Source organism: Lytechinus pictus, chromosome 2 (assembly GCF_037042905.1).
Source record: "Lytechinus pictus isolate F3 Inbred chromosome 2, Lp3.0, whole genome shotgun sequence".
NCBI lineage: Eukaryota > Metazoa > Echinodermata > Echinoidea > Temnopleuroida > Toxopneustidae > Lytechinus > Lytechinus pictus.
The window spans coordinates 2,793,437-2,818,122 of NC_087246.1; the positions used below are offsets into that span (position 1 = coordinate 2,793,437).

Genomic DNA, 24,686 nt, shown 5'->3' on the forward strand with positions numbered 1-24,686 from the left:
AACCGGATATATATTATGCTTTTTACCAGATGAGTGCTCAGTGCATTCAAGGAATTAATCCTTGGGATATCCATTCAACTAATTTGAGCAGCACAATGTGGATAAATTTCCTGCTGAACGAAAACATGCCATGGCTGGGATTCCAAACCCAATACCATTATGTTTGAAAGACGAGTGTTGGTTTAGCCTATATGGTGTTTAATTATCTTAGAAGTAAAACTGCTTGTATACAAAGTGAATACCTTTAGGATTGTAACAGTCTGCTGGTTGGTCTTCCTTCTACTATGCTGAACAGACTCCAGGGTGTTCAGAATGCTGCTGTTAACCTGCTTACTGGTACAAAAAATATGACTACATCACCCCTGTTCTAAAAGAGTTGCACTGGCTACCAATTAAGTCCAGGATCGAATTCAAAATCCTTCTCTTGACTTTCACAGCTGTCCATGGGTTAGCTCCAGGATATGTTGACCTCCCTCATAGAACGTCGTCTACGGCCTGGCTTGCGCTCATCTGGCACTGGTGTCACTCTTCACGTACCCATTACACACCTAAGGGGTTATGGTGACTGTGCCTTTTCATCTAATATTCCACGGCTTTGGAACTCCTTCTCTTCATCGCTCCATGAACTTAAAATTAACAGCATTGAACTCTTCAATTGTACCTCAAAACTCACTCATTTCAGCAGATGTGAAGTAATTAGTTTAATTGTATGAGCCTGCACCTATGGATGTTTTTAACAAAAATATGGCCCAAAATAAATGCTGTGGATCATCATCATCACATTACTAAAAAATATAACCCTTGGTGAGCAAGGGTTATATTTCCATCTGATATTTCATCTGATAAGAAAAGCAAGCATTGGAATCTTATCCATTCCATCAATCATTGCTGGGGCTGAAATTTTTACATGACTTCCAATTAATTATGCAGATGTCTTCTTTGAGTTGCATTGTTCATTATCTTTAACATCTAAGGTTTTAATTCTTTTTTTTTTTTTGCACCCCCTGAAAGTAGGGCTAAGGGCACATATAACGCTTGTCTCCGTAGATAAGCCAAGAGATTAGAGTAGAAAACAAGAATAAAATCAAAGAGAAAGAAGTTTGGCAAACAAAAAAATGCAATTAAACAATCAAATTATTTTGTGAAGTACTGTACATTTATTGTGAATTTGAAGCTATAATAATTTGTCAGAAGTTCCTTCAATATTAAATTATCTCTTCTTTTTTTTACTCTGCATCTAAGATCATAACACTACAATGTTTATGCTGCGGCATGCTAGCATAACTTATCCCAATTACATTATTATAATATTATAAATTCTGTATAACAAAAGTTGAAAACGACATCAAATTCACATAGTGAACAAAGTTGGCAACCAAACTATACACATGCGTAAAGGATATATTGTAATAGTTTTACAAGACACTCATATAACTTTTTTCTTTCTAAATTTTTGCTGCATAATCTATTTGTCATGGAAAGTGCCACATACTTTGCACAAACATATACTTATATATATATTTTCATAAGCAAGTCATATCTCTAAAAGATCAATAAAAATCTTGCAATATATCTTACAATATTAACTTCCTATTATTTTTAGTCTTTGGAATACAGAAAAATAAAGTGAACTTTTATAGAAGAGCTACCTAATGCATATATCACAGTTCAGTAGTGTTTTTATTTTCCTAATTGCATGAACTTGTTTGTGTATCACAATACAAGATGAAAGAAGGGACATATATAGGTGAGTCTTCACCAGTCTTATTGAGGCAAAGTAATTGCTACTATGACAATACCAAAATGGTGGCAGCTCTTCACCTTCCTCATGAAAACCCAATAGAGTAGATAGATATTGGGAAAACCTGACAGGGTCAAGGAGATCCATTCAAAGCCTTTCTAAAAGCTTTATTAAAGTACTTTCTGACATTCCAATCCTATAAGAGTGTAGTGACCATTATATCTTTTTAAATCTGTTGATTCTTTGTGGAAATTTGAGTTTTTCATTAGAAGATATTGAGTTCATTCTCTCAGCTATGTTCACTGCTTTCATTGCAATTGACAAGTGAACATGTAAATTGAGAGCTAAGTAACATCTTCAAGAGGACTGGTACTGAACTGAATAGATTTTGTAAGAAGCATAAATGTTTTGAAAGATTCACCCGATGAGCATATGTCAATAATGAAATTATATTAACTCATGCCTAACAAGCAGATCCACATACCTGCTGAGCACATGGTAGAAGGTTGCGAGTCAAAGAGAAATATTAATATATTGTGTGTTGTGATTGACCTGCCCTGCGTCCAGAAAAGAACCATGGATGTGGTATATATGTCAACAAAGACATGATTACAGCAGCCACCTTTGTGTTTGTGTAGAGCAGTGTGGCTTCACATTATTACTAAGGAGTTAACAATGACTTTATTAGGACAAAATTATGATACGGTAGTCAAATACCTCTCTTGGAATTGCCTTGGGGACAGAGATTTAGAATTTGCCAACATGGTTCCCTTGTTCCGGTAATCTCAAGGTCTAAATGTCATGAAATACAACACTTAACAATAAAAAGGGAATTGTTAGGACTAGAATCAATAGATTTCTCCTCTCCAAGGTTGTCAAGAAATGTATTATGGGCAAAGAAAACATTTCATGATAAAAAATGTACAATCTTAGCCCTTTCTATTATTGAGAAGTAAAATGTAATGATTGTAATTTTCAGTAAAGAATATTCTTTAAGAACCTTATTTATTCTGTACAGGTGGACAAAAAGTTGTGCACTATCATTAAACAGTGTCAATTCACACCTACATATGTAACACATAGCTCCATAATAAAGATTTACATGTGATTAATAGAAAATATACACTTTGTTACAGAAATCACTTGGAATGACAAACTTTCATTCAATTTACAAATCTCTAAATAAGGAAAATGCCTTTTTTACAATATCAAAGTAAAGTCATCCTTGATTATCCTGCAGCAAATTAACATTGGAAATGTGATGCAATGGCCTTATCTCTGATGAAACACCTACTGTATCATCCATATCCCTTATCATACATTCTACATCAGGGACACTAGAAAACTAATATTTTACATTACTTGAGTTGCTTACAAATCATTTCAAGACTCGTAACTAGGAGAGTTATCACCTCTCCTCATCATACTCCAATATACATGGGAAACATATTCTACTCCAATATACATGGGAAACATATTCTACTCCCATATCAAGGAAATCTTCCAACAAGTGCGAAGCTCTGGCGGACATATATACATGGGGAAATGGTTCACACTATCCTATCCCTAACTTTTCAGAGTGATAGAGAAAGATAAAAGTTTACTTTCACTTATAACTTACAGGTAATACAGTGTTGGCAAAGCCCAAGGGAATATTAACATTTTTTTTTCCTTATCTTGTTTCTCCTTTAAGTCAGTTCAATAAAATGACTATGAATGACCCATAATTGATTGCTTCAGCCAAAAATATCCTTAGCATATTTCTGTACGTCACATCACAAAGAAATGCCCTTATGCAATGTGCACATATGATCAAAGGTTATTAATCCAAAGCAATGAAAAAATAAGAGGTGCTGCAGGTGTTTTCACATCACCATGACAAATTGTACTTCTAAATAATATCCTCTGAGCCATCAAATATCTTCTGATTTTTATGGTTATCCAGCAAGGTCGAATAGCAGGATTAGAGAAATAAATACTCCTAAATGTAAATTTTAATAAAGAATTATAAAAACATTTAGGAAAAAAAAATTTCCATGAAACAAAGCCTCATTTGTTAAAATTCTGATTTCCTTTCTCATAGACATTGTGTACAATATGGAGGCATGATTAAGAGTAAGTAACCTCTTATAGAGTATAATGGATATATGTTTTTAAAATGTCTTCAGCAATATCATTTGGCAGTAATGTTTATCAACCTATGGGTGGAATTCTGAGCAAAAATTCAAACTCAAACAATAGCTTGAAATAACCTAAATGAATGGCCATATTATATGTACAATCACTTGATATATATAATATCAATGTGTGAATGCAGGGTTAACTGTGGATGTCCTTCATACACAGGCTTCTATTGTGATATATTCACACTAACAATAGGGGACCGCACAACCATAATATTGTAACTAATGGATAGTACAGTTATCTCAAATCAAGGACTGTTCAATACAAATGCCACTAAGAGCAAATCTGCTTCACAAGAGCATTTAATTATAGTAGAGGACTGTAATTTCATATTGGTGGATATGGCACTATTGCCAACAGGTTATCTTCAAAATGCATTTTGTTCACCAACATGCACAGAAATACCATGCAACTATAATACATGATCACATATTTTTCAACTAGATTTCCCTCAAGAAAATTCATGCATTCAAATACATATACTTCAAGAATAAAAAGTACAATACATGTACATCAACAATAAAAATGTTACACAAACATGATCATCTAATTCACATTTTTGTATAACATCTGTTGATATAATCATCAATGTTTCTCTATTTTACGTATAAACATTATAAACTTTGTACATTAGATTATATATGCATGATTTCAAGAGCGTGTACAAATATGCAAGACACACCCTATTCTCCTTTAAATTTAGAATCATCCATAACTATACAATCATAAATCATTCATGCAAATCATCTTCCTTACTTTATTAACCTATTCAGCTCAACCCCTTAGACCATCGAGAAGCAGTGGAAATAAATAACAAATTGCAAACTTAAGGGTCCTCTCTAACAATTTTCATATGGTGATACCAATATATCGATGTGAATATTTGCCTAATGTGGAAATTGTAAATTACAAATTTACCTTCAGATTAGACTCTAAAAATCACTAAATTCCATTACACACTCAAAGAATCAATGTAAGAGCATTAGTATTTATTCCAGATTGTGGGTTCAAGTCTGAGAAGTATTCATGGAATTTCAAAAAAAAAATTATTGGTGATTTCAACATTTGCTCCTGTCTTGTATATTGCCTCCTTTTAACAGATCTCAAATAACTCATAATACTATTATAAGAGTCCCCATTTGAAAACTCTTACCACTGAACCTATACAGAGTTGAAGATATACTCTCATAAAACATGGTCAAATTTTAGCCACTGCTTTTACTACACTACACCAACCTAAAGGGAAAAATATATAATATACAAATATCTCTGCCCTTTCCTCTCCATCTCGATCAATCTGTCCATTTGTTGTCCCCTCTGTACTTTACGGCAGTTGTCAGGAAGGTTCCACTTGTCAAATTTCAGCTATCTGAGAGAGGAAAGAACATATGATGAAGTGCAAATAGTTGCACAATTAGTGATAAGAATTTAGTGTGGTAATCATATCTGATCCTTCAGAGAAAATTGAAATTACCATTTCCATACCAGCAATGAACTACTATGTTCATCTTTAAGTGGTATGGCTGAAAACAGAATTATAAAACAATTTAATTTTTAAAAATCAAATTGAAATACATAAGTTTTGGCAAATAGGAAGATTAAACAGGAACTTACTGTTTGATCCTTAATTTACAAGTAACTGCAGATTAGAGAATACCGCCTACTAAGTATACATTTCTATTTTCAGAGCAACTGTGACTACTAAAGAAAACAAAACAAATACTATGCATATGTAAATATAGCTAAAGATCCTGAGTAAGGGCAGGAGAGGAGAGCATGTATTCTCTATCCTCCAATTACTCATAAGATCAGGATCAAATTTCAAACTGTATGTTCTCGCTTAATTCTATTTTATTTCGACTCATTAGTCACAAGAGCCAAATTCAAGTCAAACCAGTCTAACCTGCTACTTGTAGACACTGTAAATCATTGGATACAAAACTGCTTTAATATGTGAAGGGCATTTGCTAGACCTCCACTGCCTTGTTATAAAACTTCAAAAAAACATTTTCTCATTTGGCAAGAGAAGTGGATGCTGCCCATTTAGAATGGGATTTGTACAGGTCTGTATCTATGCCTGATGATTTCATTACCATTCTAATCCACCTTGTAATTGTTTGTGAAGATGCCCTTTTGCGTGGTCTCTGGTATAAGATAAACAATTGTTTTTCCAACTTCATTTTATCTTTTATTTGCAGCGTACTGCTCGGTGCAGCAAACAGCAACTGCTGGATGGCAGAGACTTTCGTGAAAATAATTAACTTTGTTAGGTGAAGAAAATATTGTTGCTATAACATTGTAAGCGCAACAAATACATTGAAATGTAAGCATAGCAAGCGGGCAGTCATGTATTCTTGTTCCAAATATTAAGGCAATCAAATAATTTGTGACCCCTTCATAAAACCTAAAACTGATGTATGACGTAACTACAATGTGAATGAAGTTTCAAAGCAACCAGCTGACAAACATGCAAGAGAATGATCACCTATCCATAATGATAATATAATGTGCATTTAGGTATTTTTAATATCCTAAATCTCTATTCGGGATCTGCCGAACATATTAATATGAATACTGGTTGTAATTTACTGACTGGTGGAAAGCCATTCAAATCATTTAAGTGTTCAATGATTGCTCCCATGCCCAGTGTAAAACTACAAAAACTCTTACCATTGAGATTTTGGTGGTGGATTGAATTTACTGGCTTCTTCGAAGATCATCTCCTTCAGTTTTTCTTTTGGTAAGTCATCCAGCTCTGTGGCAAATGTGAACGGTTCTTCTTTCACAGGCTGGAAACAAAAATCAATGGTACATATACTTTATACATAGATGCTTAACAACATAGCTAGGATGATAATGTTCAATAGCACAATGAACCACTGGATACATTGTGAGGTGGAGTATTGTTTTCTTTTTGTGTTTTAAGTATAAAACAAACTCATTATTTTGTTCCATGTAGCAGCGAGTCCTACAGTTGTTTTGACCTATGATTTTCTGACAGAGACTGGTGGAATGGTGAAACACAGAATACATAATAGAAATTCTGTGTCTTTATGGGAAAAAAAGTAATTTGAGAGCAAAATATAGAATAAAATCTAGGCTTTTAATATATCAAAACTTTCAAATATCAAATTTTAAATCTTTTATAAACCAAGTTGAGCATGGAAATAAGATTACGAAGGAGGATTTATCGATTGTAATGCTTTGAATCTATCCATCTGTAGCATTATAATATTGCATCATATATGGGCACTGCAATATTTTATTTGTTGGTTTGTAAATTGTAACTACTCCACATTGACCGCTGGAGTCATAGCACCATCTCACGGTGAGAAGCAAAGAATGGTAGGGAGTGTAATTGTAAACAAACATGGCAGCGCAAATTCAATATCGTAACATTATGGGCTGATAAATTCAAGTAAGAAAAGTGAGAAGTCTTGCATGGAAATCATGTTTCCAAATTGACCAAGTCATATGAAACAATTTTAAAGTGGTGGACTTTCATTCGGTGAATTTCTAATTTATTTATTTCAAGGAATCAAACCTGTGATGCCAGCAGCAGTGCTCCAGTGCCTGGCTGCTTTGACTAAGCCCTTATACTTATATTTGGGTTTTTTTTATGTCTCCTCATCCCCATTGTAAAATATCCTCTCGACTGAATAGGACATTTAACATGAATATATAAATAAAATATCAATATTTGAATGCATCTTTTTTGGGGGGACAAAGCAGTAACTATGAAAGTTTGAATTATTGTGATGTGGCCCTTAGCATTATAATCCCAGTGAGCAGAAGCTGCATTTTGTTCTGTTTACAACTCAACAGACAAAATGGCCACATCCACAAAATCAGATTATAACAATACATGCCGCTAACTTCAAGCAAGAACACCTGCTCATTACTTGTGTTTCCATAGCTCTACTAGGTGGATTGAAGGTTTGAAATATAGGCTTGAGAAAGTTCTATAAACATAGATAAAGAAATAAAGGACTGAAAGTGGTTGATATTCAGTCTTTGGTGAATTTTTTGTTTTAATAATGGCATTTTGAGCACACTGGCCTACATACTTCAGATGGATCGACATGGCACGATTCCATGCGCAAACTAGTCATAAACTAAAATATCGTGCAAGAGTCACAGTAGCATTATTCTCCTGTCAATCTATTGTATTGATCTTTGATATGTCTTCCTTGAAATGAAATGAAATTTTAAAAAATATCATAACCTACCTCATCTTCTGGGTCATAGTATTGCTCCAAGTAGGGGTGTGCTAGAGCTTGCTCAACGGTTATCCTCTTGTCAGGGTTAAATGACAGCATCTTATCCAGCAAATCAACAGCTTTGTAAGGAAGAAAATAATAGTTAAACCAGTCTTAGAATGTTATCACAAAAGAAAAACAATTGTACATAATAGATGCAATGTTATCTGTGGTATGTCTTCTTTTTTATCACACTCTGAATCTATTTTGTTCTGATTATTTATTTTTCTTCTCCTCTTTCTTGGTCTCCCCGAAATGTTGTGCATCGCTGTTCGACCCCTTCCTCTATTCAAATTCATTCAAAATTTCATATCTATATTCGTTAACATCTCTGGTTGCACAACAACTTCATTTTTCAAAATCCTTCATGCATGACCTTCCTGATGCCCTTTTGTCCATTTCAGGTCACTTTGCATATGTTACAGATGCCCTTTTGTCCATTTCAGGTCACTTTGCATAAGTTATTGATTTCTTTCATATCGCCATCAGCCTAGACGCTATCACTTCTCACAAAGTGCTTTCGATAGTCTAAGAGCTGTTCCTGAGAGGTCCAGTCCACCCCAACCAAAGAAGTCAATTTAAATAAGAAAATCAAATGAGTATAATGCTGAAAATTTCATCAAAATCAGATGCAAAATAAGAAAGTTGTGGCATTTAAAAATTTTGCTTCATACTTTTCACAAAATACTTATGTGTATATGCATAATACAATGATATGCAAATGAGAGAGTCGGTGATGTCACAATTTCTTTTGTATTTTATTGTTCAAATTATAAAATATTTCATATTTTGCACATTTGACAATAAGGAAAGTCTTCCTCGTAAGGCGATAGGTTACAACAATGGGAATCCCACACTGTCAAGAAGGATTTTAACATTAAAGTGAAGAGAAGATCAAAATATTACACATTTCATATAATAGAATACAAAAGACATATCAAGTGACATGATTCTCTCATTTGCATACTGAATACGATATGCATAAACAATTTTGTGAAATTAAGTGCAACTTTACAATATTGTAACTTTCTTAATATTTTAACATACAACCGATTTTGGTGGAATTTTGTGTGAAGCTTGTCTGGTTTTTCTCTTTTCAAATTAGCCAAATAAACTTTTTTATTAAGGTAGACTGGTCACTTGCCCTTTAATATCCAACAAAATAGCAATCCCTCAAAATATCATCTAAGGTATTCAACATCATCATCATAATCGCCATCATTATTGTCATCAAAATCATGTATTGGACAATTATCAAAGCTATCTCTCAAATCAGCTACTTACCTTTTTTACATGCTTTGGGGTACATAACTCCAAAGGGGACTTTTTCCTTAATGGGCAGTCCTTGAAGGTATGATCTAGCCTTCACATTGATGATGCATTTCAGGTCATCTGGGGTTGGTGTACCTATAATTCCAAGGATGTGGTTCAGCTGATCTAGATCTGAGATTCACCATCAAGTCAAGGACAACAACCGTTGGGTTACTACACAGATTTGACAACTTCAATTTGCAGACATTGTTGCTGTTACTATATTTTGCAAATTGATTTATATGTTGTATGTGGTAAAATATAAATTGTTCTATGATTGTAAATATGAAATGATTGAAAGAGAATAAATGAATTGCATTGTTCCCAGGTTGTGTGGAAACAAAGGGGAAACAAACAAAAAATAGAATTTTCAAGAAATACAATACGAAAAGAAAACAAAATAAATTTACCTAAAAGAAGATTTAAAAAAATATATTTTAACCACTGTCAAAAATAAAGAAAAAAAAAAGAGAAGTAGGAGACAGAGCAAAAAAAAAGATGTAAAGAACTGTAATAAAAGTACTTCCCCATATCTGCCAAAATGTCAGAAAAATCTTCATTTCATACCAATGAAATGCCCTCCCAATGTATAGTCTTTCTCAAAAGTCATTTAAGAAGTCATTTATAACAATAAAGAAAGGAATCATCTGTTTATTTTTGGCCAGAAAAGATAGAGCTTCGAAAGAAACCCTGTATCAACCCACACAAAAATGCACATGTGGGACTGTGATTTACCCACTATGTGTTTTTGTGTGTATTGAATCATTTGCAACTCAATCTTTTTGAGTCAACAGAGGTGATATTTCCTCCTTTTGATGCTTGCAAATGACCAGGGTACAGCAGATTTCAGCAACATGGACTGAAGAAGGGCATTTTATTGGTGTAAAAGTGACTTTTATTAAAATTTTAAAGTTCTGTGTAAGATTTCTTAGAAGCAAGATTTTGCATCACAGCTCCCTTGAGTGCATAGGCTGTTTGCAATTGGCTTTGCATGCTATAGGCGGCCAGCTAGAAAAGAAAATGGTGCAAAACGACTTGCCATTTGAAACAAGGAAAATTGCTAACTTTGTGTTTCTCTCTCTCTTCTGTATTTTTGCTTTTAAAACATGAGAAAACTTTATAAAGTCCACTATGAGAATCTTCCTTGCCTGATTTTTTATGATAAAAATATATTTCTCTCTTTTTTGAACAAAAAATAAAATATAAATTGAGGCGGCTTCAAAAATTGAAGCGGGCGGGGACAAGATACATATATTATTTTACTTGGCCTTACGTGTATGGTGATTCATTCAATCATCAGAACCCCAGATGGCTCTCATCATATTGAGACAAGTAAAAAGGATACAGTGCTTTCCAGGAAAGATGGGTCTCTGGCTCACCATCTCTGCCAAAATGCAACCTACAGACCAGATATCAATGGACTTGGTGTAACCTTTGGAATTCAGCATGATCTCTGGTGCACGGTACCATCGTGTTGCTACGTATTCCGTCAAGAAACCAGTATGGTCATGGCCAGGATCTGCTATTCGTGCGAGACCAAAGTCACAGATCTGAAAAAAATGGATAAAGAAGCATACAAGTACTTGCATTTTACTGCTCTGATACACTGTTTGGATACATGTATATAAACCCATATAGCATAAAAAATACCTTTGCAGAAGGTGATGGAATAATCACTTTTGTGGCAATCTGGTTTTACATGTACATGTAGTTATCTTTTCTCACCTGAAGGAAAGATGTCTATTCCAATAACCTGAGTATGATCACCCAGGAAGTGATCATACAAATAGTTGATGTATTCCCTCTTATCAATTGGATGTGCTGAAATATATTTTGCATACTAAAGGCTATGTCACATCATTACATCATTCCGTGCAAGCCTTGCATGTGATTTGAAGGTAATTATTTTTGCTACCCGCAGGTCACCCGCATTGGCAGGATCTCGCTTGTATCTCCCACGCAGTTGCGCGCAGCAGCGCACAGAAGTCTGATATACCCGCAGAAAAGTTTTGAACATGATCAAAACTTGTTTCGGGTGAGTTACACGTAATATCCTGCAGGTTCCATGGTCTAAGTTCATTGACCTTAAATGACCTTTGACCTTGGTCTAGTGACCTGAAACTCAGGCAGGATGTTCAGTAATACTTGATTACCCTTATGTCCAAGTTTTATGAACTAGAACACCAGTAGAGATCCACAGCAGCCGCAAGTCACATGCAGTTAACCCGAAAGTATGCAGATTGCCTGCGGATCTCTGGCTATACTCTGAAAATATGTGTTATCTGCAGCCATTCTATGTGCAGCAAATTGGCCATGACACCATCGTCTAGGATAAATCTGATAGGCTGTAATTAGCAAAATTGCAGAAAATTTGACATCAAATGTCTTAGATTTGGTCTGCAATCCTACTGCAACAACGCAGGTCACAGTTGCAGTGCATTGTGGGTTTGCAATCGGATCAAGGTGCAATCGCGTCGCATAATGCGTGCTGGGCTTTACACAAAATAAAAGTACACTGTCCCTCAATTGGTTTGTTGTGAAAGTAAAATTCCTTTGTGACATCACAATTACCTTGCTTGAGCAAGATCTAGATGCTTGTATACAGTTTACATGTAGACAGGCTAGCAGAAAAAGCAGAACACCTTTCAAATTTATGATGGCATTCAACTCAACAAAATACCTTAACTTGGGCAAGGTTCATTGACCCTAAATGAGTTTTGACCTTGGTCATGTGACCTGAAACTAAGGAACGATGGTCAGTGATGCTTGATTACTTATATGTCCAGTTTTCATGCACTACATTCATATACTTTCAAAGTTAAAATGACATTTCAAAAACTTAACTTTGGTTAAGATTTCAATGTTGATTTACATGGAAAATATTTATGTCCAAAATAAAAAAATAAAAAAATAAAAACTCACCTACAATTCATCTATTTTCTTCCCTGGCAACAAAATGAATACTATGAGTGTCCAAAAATATCAATGGTATATCCCTGTGAATCTTGTGCAATTAAGTATGTGATATGGTTCACACAAAAAAACGTACTTCAATGTCAATATTGAAGATGATCAGCAAATATATATGCATATTGCTTACCCTTACCACGGTCCCATATTTTCAAATTTGTTTACCATTCATATGACACCATTTCTTGCATTTCGCAAAGTCCATATCGGACCAATAAATCTGGCTATTTCTGAAAAGTTACTGGCCCGACAGCAATTTGTACCAGTCTGGGACCATCGGACCAGTGCCAGTGTCATGCGCTAAATGTAGGTAAAGTGCGTTATTACATTTGTGGGAAAAGTGATCGTGGGTTACATTGCCAGTTTTGACAAGTGCTTGAAAGTTAATACTGAGATCGCACAGTGTACACATTTACACTTGAGTGAACCCAAACTTCAAACCTTAATTTCTACTTTTTTTTTATTAAAGCCGGAGCTGCATTTCTTCTGCATTCAATCAAGTATTTATGTGGGTTAATTTTGATCAATTTTCACAAGTTATATATCATTTTGAAACTTAGAATGTACCTTATCAACCTCAATTAATTTTTTTAATTCTCTTTGGGCGACTTTTTGTTGGTTTGGGGGTGGCAGGTCACAATGCAGGCCCAGTTTCCATGAGGTTAAGAATGCTGCTGCCAGGTCAAAATTATATGGACTGAAGAGAATGAGCGAAACACAAGTTCCATCATACAAAGGTCACAAAAGTTTGGTCAAGTGCTCACTTTTTAATAAATCTACATCTTAGAGCACTTTAAAATGAAGCAAGTAACAATACGATTACCTTTTGTCCATGCAACAGCATGTGGAATATTCACTTTCTAATAATATACAGATGACAAGTAGGAGAGAGTCATTTGCATAAGGTAAATCCATGAGATTACGCATACCTTCCTCACATGAGAAGAAGGTATAATTACTTGGAACATCTACAGGTATATACATGTATCAGCACTTATAGGGGGAGGAGAATTTATTAACAATTAATCTTCTCCATAATTTACATAACTTAAATCCCTCTGAAGATGTTGAGCGTTGTGGCACGCACCTGTAATCCAAGCTACATTAGGTAAGTTACAAATTGATGCAGATATTCAAGGTTCAAGTCCTCGTCATGTCTTTCCGGTGTTAAATGTTGGTCCCAGACATAATTCTAATTGATAGTGATACTCATCTGTTAAAACTCTAACACACACATGCATCAATCCAGTTTTGCAGATAAGCAGTAAATAATTAATTTTTGAAAAAAAAATAGGATTGAAGCAAGGTTTAAAATAATCTATCACAGCTATAAAAATCCTTATAACAATTTGTGTGGTTAAAAAAAACATACTTTTGCCTTTAGCATAATGTATACTACAAAATGCTAAAGGCAAAAATAAAGTATCAAAAGAAAGGAAAGAAAGTGAGAGAGAGAAGTATATTATGTGCATTACATGTGCATCAATTTGTATTTTCAGATAATACCCAAAAGCAGAAAAATATATATTTAACAGCTGGAATAGAAATTGAAAAGATGGTGGCAAGATTTAAAAGGATGTGATTAATATCTTTATACATATGATGCAAAATTTGATGATACAAGCAACCTTTACAATAATAAACATGTATCCAGAACCTATTTCTTGATCTGGACACAAATAATCCCATTATCTGATGCGTGTAACCTACACTCAGCCACCACTGTACACACAGAGAGTAAAACACACCCAGTTATAAACTACAGGTACATGGCTCGGTTTGGAGATGAAATCATCACAAAGTCATTTGTCAGTGTACATCTAGATGAAGAAGACGGCTCATTAATATCATTATCGGGCAAGACAATTATGCCCCTGGCAAGATGGATGAAAGTAGGTCACCTTTCACTTCAGCTTTTATATAGTAACCTGGTTTTGACAAGAAGCAAGTTCGAATCTGCCCACTCAAGCTCAAGTATCATACTAAACCTTCACCAACTGAAATCAATTGAGTGTTTAAATTAATGCGCACCTCTGAAATGATAGGATTCTAATACAATGAAATTTCTATGAAAATTGAAAAGTCACCATTTTCAATCTGGTCTATCAATTATTACGTACATGTATGTACATTCATACTTCATAGGTAATATTATTGCGTACGTATTAACAATACGTTAAAGGAGAATGAAACCCTTGAAACCAGCTGAATCCATATCAAAGAGAAAAATCAAAGAAACATATTGTTGAAAGTTTGAGGAAGATTGAATGAATAATAAGAAAGTTATGAGCATTTGAATATTGAGATCACTAATGCCATGTAGATCCTCCCATTGGCAATGCGACCAAGATCTGTGATGTCACACACGTACAACTCCCTCATTACTTTAGTACTTATTTCACTTATATTCTCACTTTTATAGAGTCTATCACAAGGTGAGGTGTTCTCTTTATGAGAGGACAAGTACAGAGGTTTCACAACATTATATCATTGATGAATCGTTTGTCATATGATTAGAATGAGCAAAAAGAGATGTTTTGGGGTATATTTTCAGTGTCCAAAAGGGGAGAGTTGTTCATCTGTGACATCATAGATCTTGGTCGCATTGCCAATGGGAGGATCTCCATAGCATTAGTGATCTCGACATTCAAATGCTCATAACTCTTCTTTTGCTAGTCCTATTATACTCAAACTTTTGTTGATCTTATTCTTTGATTTTTCTGCTTTCACAAAAGCTAACTTGCTCCAAGAGTTTCATTCTCCTTTAAGTGCCACGCCAAGCACGTGACCAAATTTCATGAGAATTGGTTGAAAAATGATGAAGCAGATTTTTACCTAATTTTCGCAAATATAATGCTGTTTCCATAGCAACATGATTTCTGACACATGCAAAAAATGAGTCTGACACATCTTTACCTCAAAAAAAATGTGAGCCAAAATTCATGAGAATTGGTTGAAAACTAATGAAGTGATTCAAACCGAAAATTTTTTACTTAATTTTTGCCATAATATAAATGTACCATTACCATGGAATAACATGATTTCCGACACACACACAAAATATATAGATCTCGCACATCTATACCCTAAGATCAATGTGTTTCAAATTTCATGAGAATCGGTTAAAAAGTGGTTTGAACCACAAGATTTGCAACAGACTGATGTCCGCCTACCAGCCCATTGATTCCTACTTACCAATACCCTTCAAACTTCGTTGGCTGGGGTATTAATATAATAATAATAATAGTACTTATGTTGCTAAGTTTTGATTAATAATGGTACCAATCCAAGGAAAGCCTCATGTACATATATGTACATGTACAAGTAATTGGCTTGCCATCCCCCCCCCCCAAAAAAAAAAAAAAAACCTCATCAGTATCAGGGAGTATTCATTTCTGGGCCGCCAATGTAAACAAGTCTAATGCAATCTATATTGAGTAATCAACAATATAAACAACTATTTTTCCCATCAGAGAAAGAACCTATTTCTTGTCATAAAGAAGCTGGTTACTCATTTGTTTCAATGGAACATTAATGGCCTTCTCTGTCTGTTAACAAACAATTGATTGATGTCTGGGACTTTTTTTACTTGATGCTGCTGTGTCAAATCACTATTACATCTGCTACATTTATAGGCTAAAGACGTCATTAAGCTGAAGGCCAGGTGGAGCTCCAGATCGCTAGTGTGGAGAGTTCACATCAGCCCAAGCTTGTTCAAGCTCAACATTTTAGCACCTTCTTGAGAAAAAGCTGAAATTCTCAAATCTTGTGGTTTGAATCTGTGAAAAACGAGATGGGACTATCGTGATGCATCATTGGACTCAGTGTTTTGAACAGAGTATGATGGTCTGGTAATCCAGCATCATCAATAAATTAACAAAGCCAAATATTAAGTGTGTCTTCCCCTTCAAATTAATGTACTGTAGTTTAATGTAAGCTACATTGAGGTGAAATCTACTTGAACCTGCTCAAGTTCCAAACTGGTAGCATGTACTATTTAGAAAAATAAGACTGATGAAAAAAAGATCTATTGAAGTCTATTTCACTGTACATGTATCCTGTTACAAGCCAAGACTCATTTTCAATTCAATTCTCATTTAGAAATTCACAATCAGATGGGGCTTGCATCATCAGCTAATAAAGGAGTTTTCATTTGCTGCAACATGGACGTAGTACTCATCAATGGAAAGTGAAAGTCAACTTATCGACTGCTCACGTTTATCCACTGAAGAAGAACATTGTTAATTTCAGTCAACGTCCCCCTTAATACCGGACACAACATCAAACAACGTGATAGTGAGTGGGCTGGAACCTGCTGCTTGGCCTGGAGGATTAGCCATACCATCACATAACAAACCAGTCTTGAGGGTGCAACTTGTGCACACTTGCTCTTCCACATGCTTAAAAACCTTTTTAAGAATAAGATAAGGAGAATACATCTTTTTCTTAACATGATTTTGAAGTCATTGAGAATTGTGGTTTTTGAGGAGAGATGCAAGCTAGCGCATCTCGATGGATTTAATCGCCACAACTCTGGCAGGGTCTGGCTGCCATGCCCGCTGACCACTGCGGCTAGATCTAATCATGGAGGCAAGAATCCCGCCATTGCAAATGTCGCGCTAAAAACAAAAAGGCAAAAACCTTTGGAAATGGAATATTAATTACATGTGCCTACTGTACATGTACATGTAGGGGCTATAAAGAACATGATAAATGAAATTTAATGGAAGAGTAGGTAACAACTAGCAGTAACTTATAAATATGTACTTGGTTCATAAATGAGTATGACGGTGCAAATCCGATTGGAAATGTTTTTTTTTATTTTAGAAGTAAAAGTATGCAATATGCGATCAGCCAATAGCACAGGCATGTTTGCATTTGAAATGTCAATAATTTTCATTTGACACTGATGATAGAAGAAAAATAAAAGCCTTTTTAGTCACTATGCACAAACTCCAGTTATACGATGTTTGAAGATACAAACATCAATTTAGAACTGAAAGGTAAATAAAGAAGGCTTTGAATAATCTCAGTAATTACTACCTATAGCCTTGGGTGATTAACAGACTCGAATGGTAATGACATGTTGCCAGAAATGCAATTCGATTCCCATGGAGCCAAATGGGGAATCCTATTTGAAATTGGTTCTCATGAAAACATGTGCACAGAAATCTGCTTATCAGCACACAAGGGATAAAATCAAATATTTTATGTGCATACATGTATTCTCGGACACATCGGTGCAGATTCTTCCATTCTATCGCAACAAAAAAAATCAAAGCAAATGAAATCTCCTTTTACAATATTAATGCATCAAATTATACATGAGACCTGATTCATTACCTTTACTTTGAAAAATGTTTAGACTCTATTAATAAACAAGTGGTTCACCTGCAAGGACAAAAAACAAACAAAAAAAACTTCCCCAAAAGTTACCGACACTTCACATCTTTACATCCATGAAATTACCATCTATTTTCCATATTTCCTTGAAATCACTTTGAATTATTTGGAAATTATCAAGAAAAAGAAGAATATTCTCTTAAGTTCTTTCTTGACTCTAAAAGATTACTTTCAGTTTAAGTCACACTAGATCTACATGGAGATCATTCTGTCTTATTTTTGTCATACATGTACCCCCCCCCCCCATCACATCAGTCTGTTGCTCATATTTTTGGTTCACCATCATGTCCTCCCTTTCTTTAGAGGCATATCTATGGTTTCAATCATTTGTCAAAGATATATTAATATTTCCCCATCTACCAGTATCTGATTTTCTTCTTTTTTCATTATCCAGCCCTCCTGGACATCATTATACCCCTTCCATTATCTTAATTCAAATTATTTTGTATTTTTTGGTAACATTTTCCCTCCCCTGTTTTTGCATCACTTCAACCTCTCTCCCTTGTTTTCATTTCCTAAATCCTTCTTTGATTATAGGCCTATTCTAGATCCTTCAATTCATCTTTATTTTTTAAGATACCTCTATCCTTCCCTTTATGTTCTCCTTTTTTCATACTCCCATCAATATCTACTGCTGTCATGTACATGTATGACTTCATACACCAGAGAGCTCTGTTGGCAATCTCAACATTGGATGAACACACTCAAATTGGAACATGTGGGATTGAAATGTGGAAACAATGGGCCGTTTAGGTTACTATCATTTACAACACTGACATCGGTGTACATTTTTTACATAACTGTATCGCAAAATTACAATGCACAAGATATTTTTATTATTCATTTTGAAGTTACCTTGAAGTTACCCTTTGTGGCTAGTGAAGAAAAAAGGTGAATTTTACAGTTTTTTTCATTTTGGATGTCCTACCCTCAATTTCACATTTTATCAGAACTGCCAACCTGTAAAAGAAGTAAAGTATTACTCCAGAAGCTCAAAAGTCATGATTTAGAGATTTAAAAAATTTCCACATTTAAAAAATTTCATAAACGCTGCATGGTATTATAAATTTCTTTGAAGTGGTAATAAATAGACAAGATACCTAACAATGATGTGGCATATTTGCAAAGACATGTAAATATAAATGATGCACATGGGGATAATGTCCTGACATTTTTTGTTGCTCTTTATTACAATGTACCTCTACAGCAGATTGATGATTTAGTGTTTCTGTGTTTCTGAATATCATGTGCTCCACTATCTGGTAAGCAAATGTTGCATCAAGCATGTTTTCACCTATGGGAGAAAGTATTAGCCTATACGACTAGGACCGCAGACATTTCCAAAATGTCATCTCTAGGATACTGACCAAGAGCAAGGTGAGTCCAAAGAAAAATAACAAGTATCTAGGATTTTTCCCATCTCCAGCACATCTTAATACTGCAATGGATGAAATATGATCCAAGCTTAACCAGCTTGATTAGATGCCCACTTCACTTACCTTAAGATCACAAGTAGTATTGAGGAGCAGGTTGCTTGGTTTGAGGTCCCTATGAAGAACATTAGCTGAGTGGATATACTTGAGCCCTCGGAGGATCTGATAGAGGAAGTAGCAGATGTGTTCATTACTCAATGGCTGGGCCTTCAGCAGCTTGTACAAATCTGTTTCCATCAGAGTTTGCACAATATATCTAAATGGGGATCACCAACAAGTCAAGGAAATACTACCGAAATAGCAACAATAAAATACTGATGTTTCTTCTTCTGTTTTAAAGTAGCTTTCTTGAAACTTCTTACAAAATGAAATTGAAACTGGCTTTGCTTATAAAAGAATTCATGCACTATTATAGCAATAATACAGCAACATCTATTATGAGACCATAAAAAAATAACTTCAGTTACATTGTGGAAAATACATAACTGTGGACTGTCATAACTTCATATCTCAAAATTCAAAAATAATGAGGACAGCTGAAAAAACCCTTTGGCCCGAATTCACAAAAATGATTTTGACAACCATCGGTTGAACCCATGGTTTATGCAGATTTACTGTAGAAATTATGCTTATTTACCGCGTATACATGTATTAAAAAATGTCCAATACGGATGCGTGCTTTTGTTACAGTGCCCCAAATTGACGCCTGTTGCCATGGTTAAGTAAGCTATTTCATTCATGAGTCCTCTCTTCAAAACAGTGGACTCATGAATTAGAACTATGGTAATTGCAGCAACCTGATATTGTCTGAAAACAGTCTCCTAATTCCCACAGAGAAATCTTCCCGGTCAAAGAAGGTTTAATACTCTAAAATAGTGTTTTCCTGAGCTGTCCTAAACATCTTCAGATTTTGATATACTTTTCCACAGCTTTCCAATGATGAGTTTTCCTTGATGGTATAGTTTAGGGGGCGGGGGTTACCATAAACAGCTACAGTATTGGATATTGCATTTTCATCCTTAAAATATTCTTAGTATTAAGGTCAAGTACACCCAAGAAAAATCAAACAAGAATAAGGCTGAAAATTTCATCAAAATCAGATGTATAAAATTAGAAAGTTCAATAACATTTAAAAGTTTTGCTTATTTTTCATAAAAAGATGTGCACAAACCAGTGATATAAAAATGAGAGAGTCGAGGATGGCCCTCACACACTATTTCTTGTTTTTGATTGTTCGAATTAACAATATTCAATTTTTTACAGATTTGACAATAACAATCAACATGACTAAACAAATTCCACATGTTCAGGGAGGAATAAAACTTGGTTTCATATGACAGGAGGAAATTATAAATTACATACAAGTAATTATTTTATATGATAAAATACAAAAATAGAGACTGGGCAATGTCAATGATCCCCTCATTTGCATAATAACCAGGATGTGAATGTAACAGTTTTGTAAAATGAAGCAAAACTTAGAAATGTCATACTTTATTTTACATCCAATTTCGATGAAATTTTCAGTGTTATGCTTGTTGACTTTCACAGTATGATTATCACATTTTCACAATTCTACCTTTTTATTCATCTAAGTTTAAGTGTATTAAATATTTTGTATTTCTAGGCCCATTTAATTTTGCTAGGTAACCAGTATCATACAGAGATATATACTTATGTAAACGCCTAAATCATGTGCCTTGTATGTTTCATAGTGGTAAACAGTGGATGGGTTAAAGAGGATGCTTATCCTGAAGCATATTATGAGATATAAATACCTGACAAACTAATGAAATTTTGGGTGAAGGTTTGAAGAAAATCCATAAAATATTTAAGAAAGTTATAATAAGTATTTTAAGTTTTTGTTTGTGATGTCATTTAGAAGCAACTGACCCATATGCTATATTTCAATTTCTTAATGGTTCTTGATGACTTTCATTTTTTTTCCTTTCAGGAGTGGGTGTGAAATTGTTTATCTGTTGATTCATTTACAGTTTCTCGAGAAAATAACATTTCATTGATTTTATACCTCACCGATTTATGGGGAAGCTGCTCACATATGACATCACAAATCATATTAAAATTCTAATATTTTGAATCTATGAAGGATTCTCCTAAAACCTTGAACAATATTTTTTTCCTACTATTTGTACAATAAACTATTTGTCAGGTTAAACTTCCCCTTCATACATGTAGTAAGGGAAGAGTGAAACAAATTTATTCACATTTATTTTTTATTCAATTTTACAAACTTATGTGGAGTTCAAAAAGGATACACATCTCTCATGGAATCAACTGCGTCTGCTTTGATAATATCTTTGATATCGATGATCTGTGATCAAAGAGAGAAAAAAATGAGAAAAAATATATCAACACACCATTCTGTACGTACATGTATACACCACTCTCTTCAGACATGGAGTAATTTCACATGAAACACAAAGATTAAAAACAACTTATCGTGTGATAGGTCAACTGACAACAAAAGTAGCAAACTGCATAAAATCACTCAATTTGTTTAAACCTGTTTCTCATCCACCCCCCTCCCCCTCTCCTACCCCCTTTACACGTAAGCTTTCCTAGCTGATTAATGATAATTTTGTAAATTATGGTAATAGATTTAACATTTTCACTCTCATTTACACATGCTGTACACCTTTGGTATTCAGCCTCAAATGCAGAGCTGCCAACCACACTTCAACAAAAATCCTATTATTTAACCCCAAAAATCCTATTTTTAGACAAAAAATCCTATTCATACCCATCGTGTACTTTCCTATCATACATCTCATTATTTTGCTGTGCCAACTGTAATTTTTACATGTACATTATGTATACGACAGGTTTGAATAGGATTAGGGGGGGTAAATTCATAGGTTCTTCATTTTATAGTAACATAATTACATGCATGACTGATAGGTTACCTCATTTACATGTGGGACCCTGATGCAGCTGCTGATGTCGCTGCTCCTTTGCACTTACTTAATAGATTATCACTGAATTTCATTTCAAAGCATGACCTTAACAAGTTGGGTAAAGTGATCCGCCGTTGCAAAGGGCAAGTTATGTTCTATAAAAAAATTCGCCATCAGCGTCTCCGCTCTGATAACAGAAAAATCTGTTTTTGTCCAAAATGTAGCAAGTGTTGTCACGTTTTTCATGGCTTCCACAGCTTGTCGATGCTTCTGCCGACTTAGGTGCAAGCTGATGTCCTTCGCACCGCCATGCGATATCGAGAAGTCACATGCACATGCCGTACATCGAGCGGTGTAATCGTTCTTCTTGCTGGCCACTATGCATTGCCACCTAGTCGTATATTCGGATAGGAATGTTCGTCTCCGTGATGATCCAGATCCTTTCGATGCCATGATGAATATTACAGAATTAACTCTCTTTGTCCGTTGTTCAAAATATGATCACAGACACAAACGACGACGGTGCTCAAGACGAGTACGAGGCCGGCCGGAGCATGCGGTATCGTCAGCCAGGCCAGCGCGCTAGTACCGTACCGGTAGCTACACAGTGAATTTAGCTTCGCACCAAAGATGATAAAGCGCCGCGAGATTCGCACACAGTACATGCATAAGCATGCACGCGCGCACACATGAGTCCTGGATTGGCCATGGCTGCGCTAGCGCTGGGAACATCGTACTTGCCTGTTGTGCACACACACAACGTAATACCGCGCTCGCTATATACGAGCGCGGTATTACGTACGTAATGCCAATGAGATATACACACACATAATACACGGATGCACATAGCTATATTTTCGTAAAATCGTATTTTATTTAGAAAAATCGTAGTGTCGTATTTTAAGTGAAAAATCGTACGGAATACGACAAAATCCTACTATTTGGCAGCTCTGCAAATGTAATGTATACACTTTTTTATACAAAATTTGCACAGCCAAGTGAAAATTTTCAGTAGTACAGTTTGAAGATGGGCAAGAGTAAACAACATGAATATTGTATTACAGATCACATACATAAACTGGTAAGATGATATTCTCTTCTTCTCTGTTTACAAGCAATTTTTTAGAGCTGTGCAGCTCCAGAGGCATTGCTCCATTACTATTATTAAACCTACACAGGCAAAAGGTCTTTATGTAAGAATATCACAAAAACAAATATTGTTTGAACAGTGAAATAATACAAATTTCTTCTTTTTGGCATTGGAATAGTAAAGATCTACAGGGAAATGAGACAAAAACACTGAAGGGGCAGTTTATCATCTACAGTGTATAATCTATTAATGTTTAAACACAAATTATGAAATGTTACATCGAGATCCTCTTGCAATGCAAACTTCTTGTGAGAAAATTTAATGTTGAGGGATTTACACGAATGAATTGGAGCATAAATTTTTTAATTAATTTCATAAGAAAAAAAATAACTTCTGTTTGTTTCCATAACTAGGGAAGTAACCACTCCCAAGGCCATTTTATTTCTTACATAGTGTCATTTCATTTTTAGAACTGAATATGAAGCTACAGTACGAAGAAGTTCAGAATTACATTCAGAAGCATACATTGGGGGCTTCTGTCCCATACATGGTGTGCTTTCAATATGCTTTTTAATTAAAAACTTTAATAAAATAGAGTTCAGTGTTGTACTTTTCTTCACAGCTTAACACAAGTTCATCAATAAAATGCTTTCAGAGAATTTTTAACTTGAATCTCTTTTGAAAAATTCCTTTTTGTGGTCCCATACATACATGTAAAGTGGTACATTTTTGTTGAAAAAAATTACCCAAGACCAAATGTCGTCAAACTCCACAACATTCTTTTCATGCATCTGCCATACTATAACATCACAGAAAAATCCAAATGCTCTTTAAAAAAATTTCAGAGGTAGAAAATATGAATGTCCCAAATGTAAGATGCACAATATCTTAACTTGCCCTCATGTTTTGGTTGCTAATGAGTTCAACAAATACAAACTTTTATTTGGAATCAATGAAATTATTATTTTTTTAATCACCTCCTGATAGGATATACTTCTCTTGTTTCCCCCTGAAAAACATGATGACCAATCATCATACATGTACATGCAGTGATCAAAAGAATGAATGAAAAATTCTATTTAAAATTCAACCACTATTTTGGAGCAAGAAAATTGTACGTAAGATTATGGCTTAATATACATATGCTGTACACAGACAGTACAGTAACTTTCAAACAATTACGAAAAAGTTTTATTATAATAGGAAGCTAAACCGCTAACAATTAGTAATGAAATAATTCTGAGAAAATAAACTCACATTTTCATGAGAGAAGCGTGTTAGTATTTTGATCTCTCTCAGGGTTCTTTGGCAGTATGTCTGGTGCTCAAATGGACTGATTTTCTTGATGGCCACCTTATCACCTTTTATGGTGTCAACTGC

At 34.7% G+C, this 24,686-nt stretch overlaps 1 protein-coding gene across 1 annotated transcript; it reads right to left on the reverse strand.

Annotated features, from left to right (window-relative positions):
- Positions 1-1,134: 1,134 nt before the first annotated feature.
- On the reverse strand, positions 1,135-24,686 carry LOC129255010 (mitogen-activated protein kinase 3-like). Its single transcript, XM_064107247.1, has 8 exons — positions 24,564-24,686; positions 21,578-21,633; positions 19,368-19,557; positions 10,841-11,045; positions 9,469-9,627; positions 8,155-8,264; positions 6,596-6,714; positions 1,135-5,294 (listed from the first exon to the last, which is right to left on the reverse strand). Coding segments are annotated over exons 2-8 (795 nt in total). The 5' UTR covers positions 21,589-21,633; positions 24,564-24,686; the 3' UTR covers positions 1,135-5,293.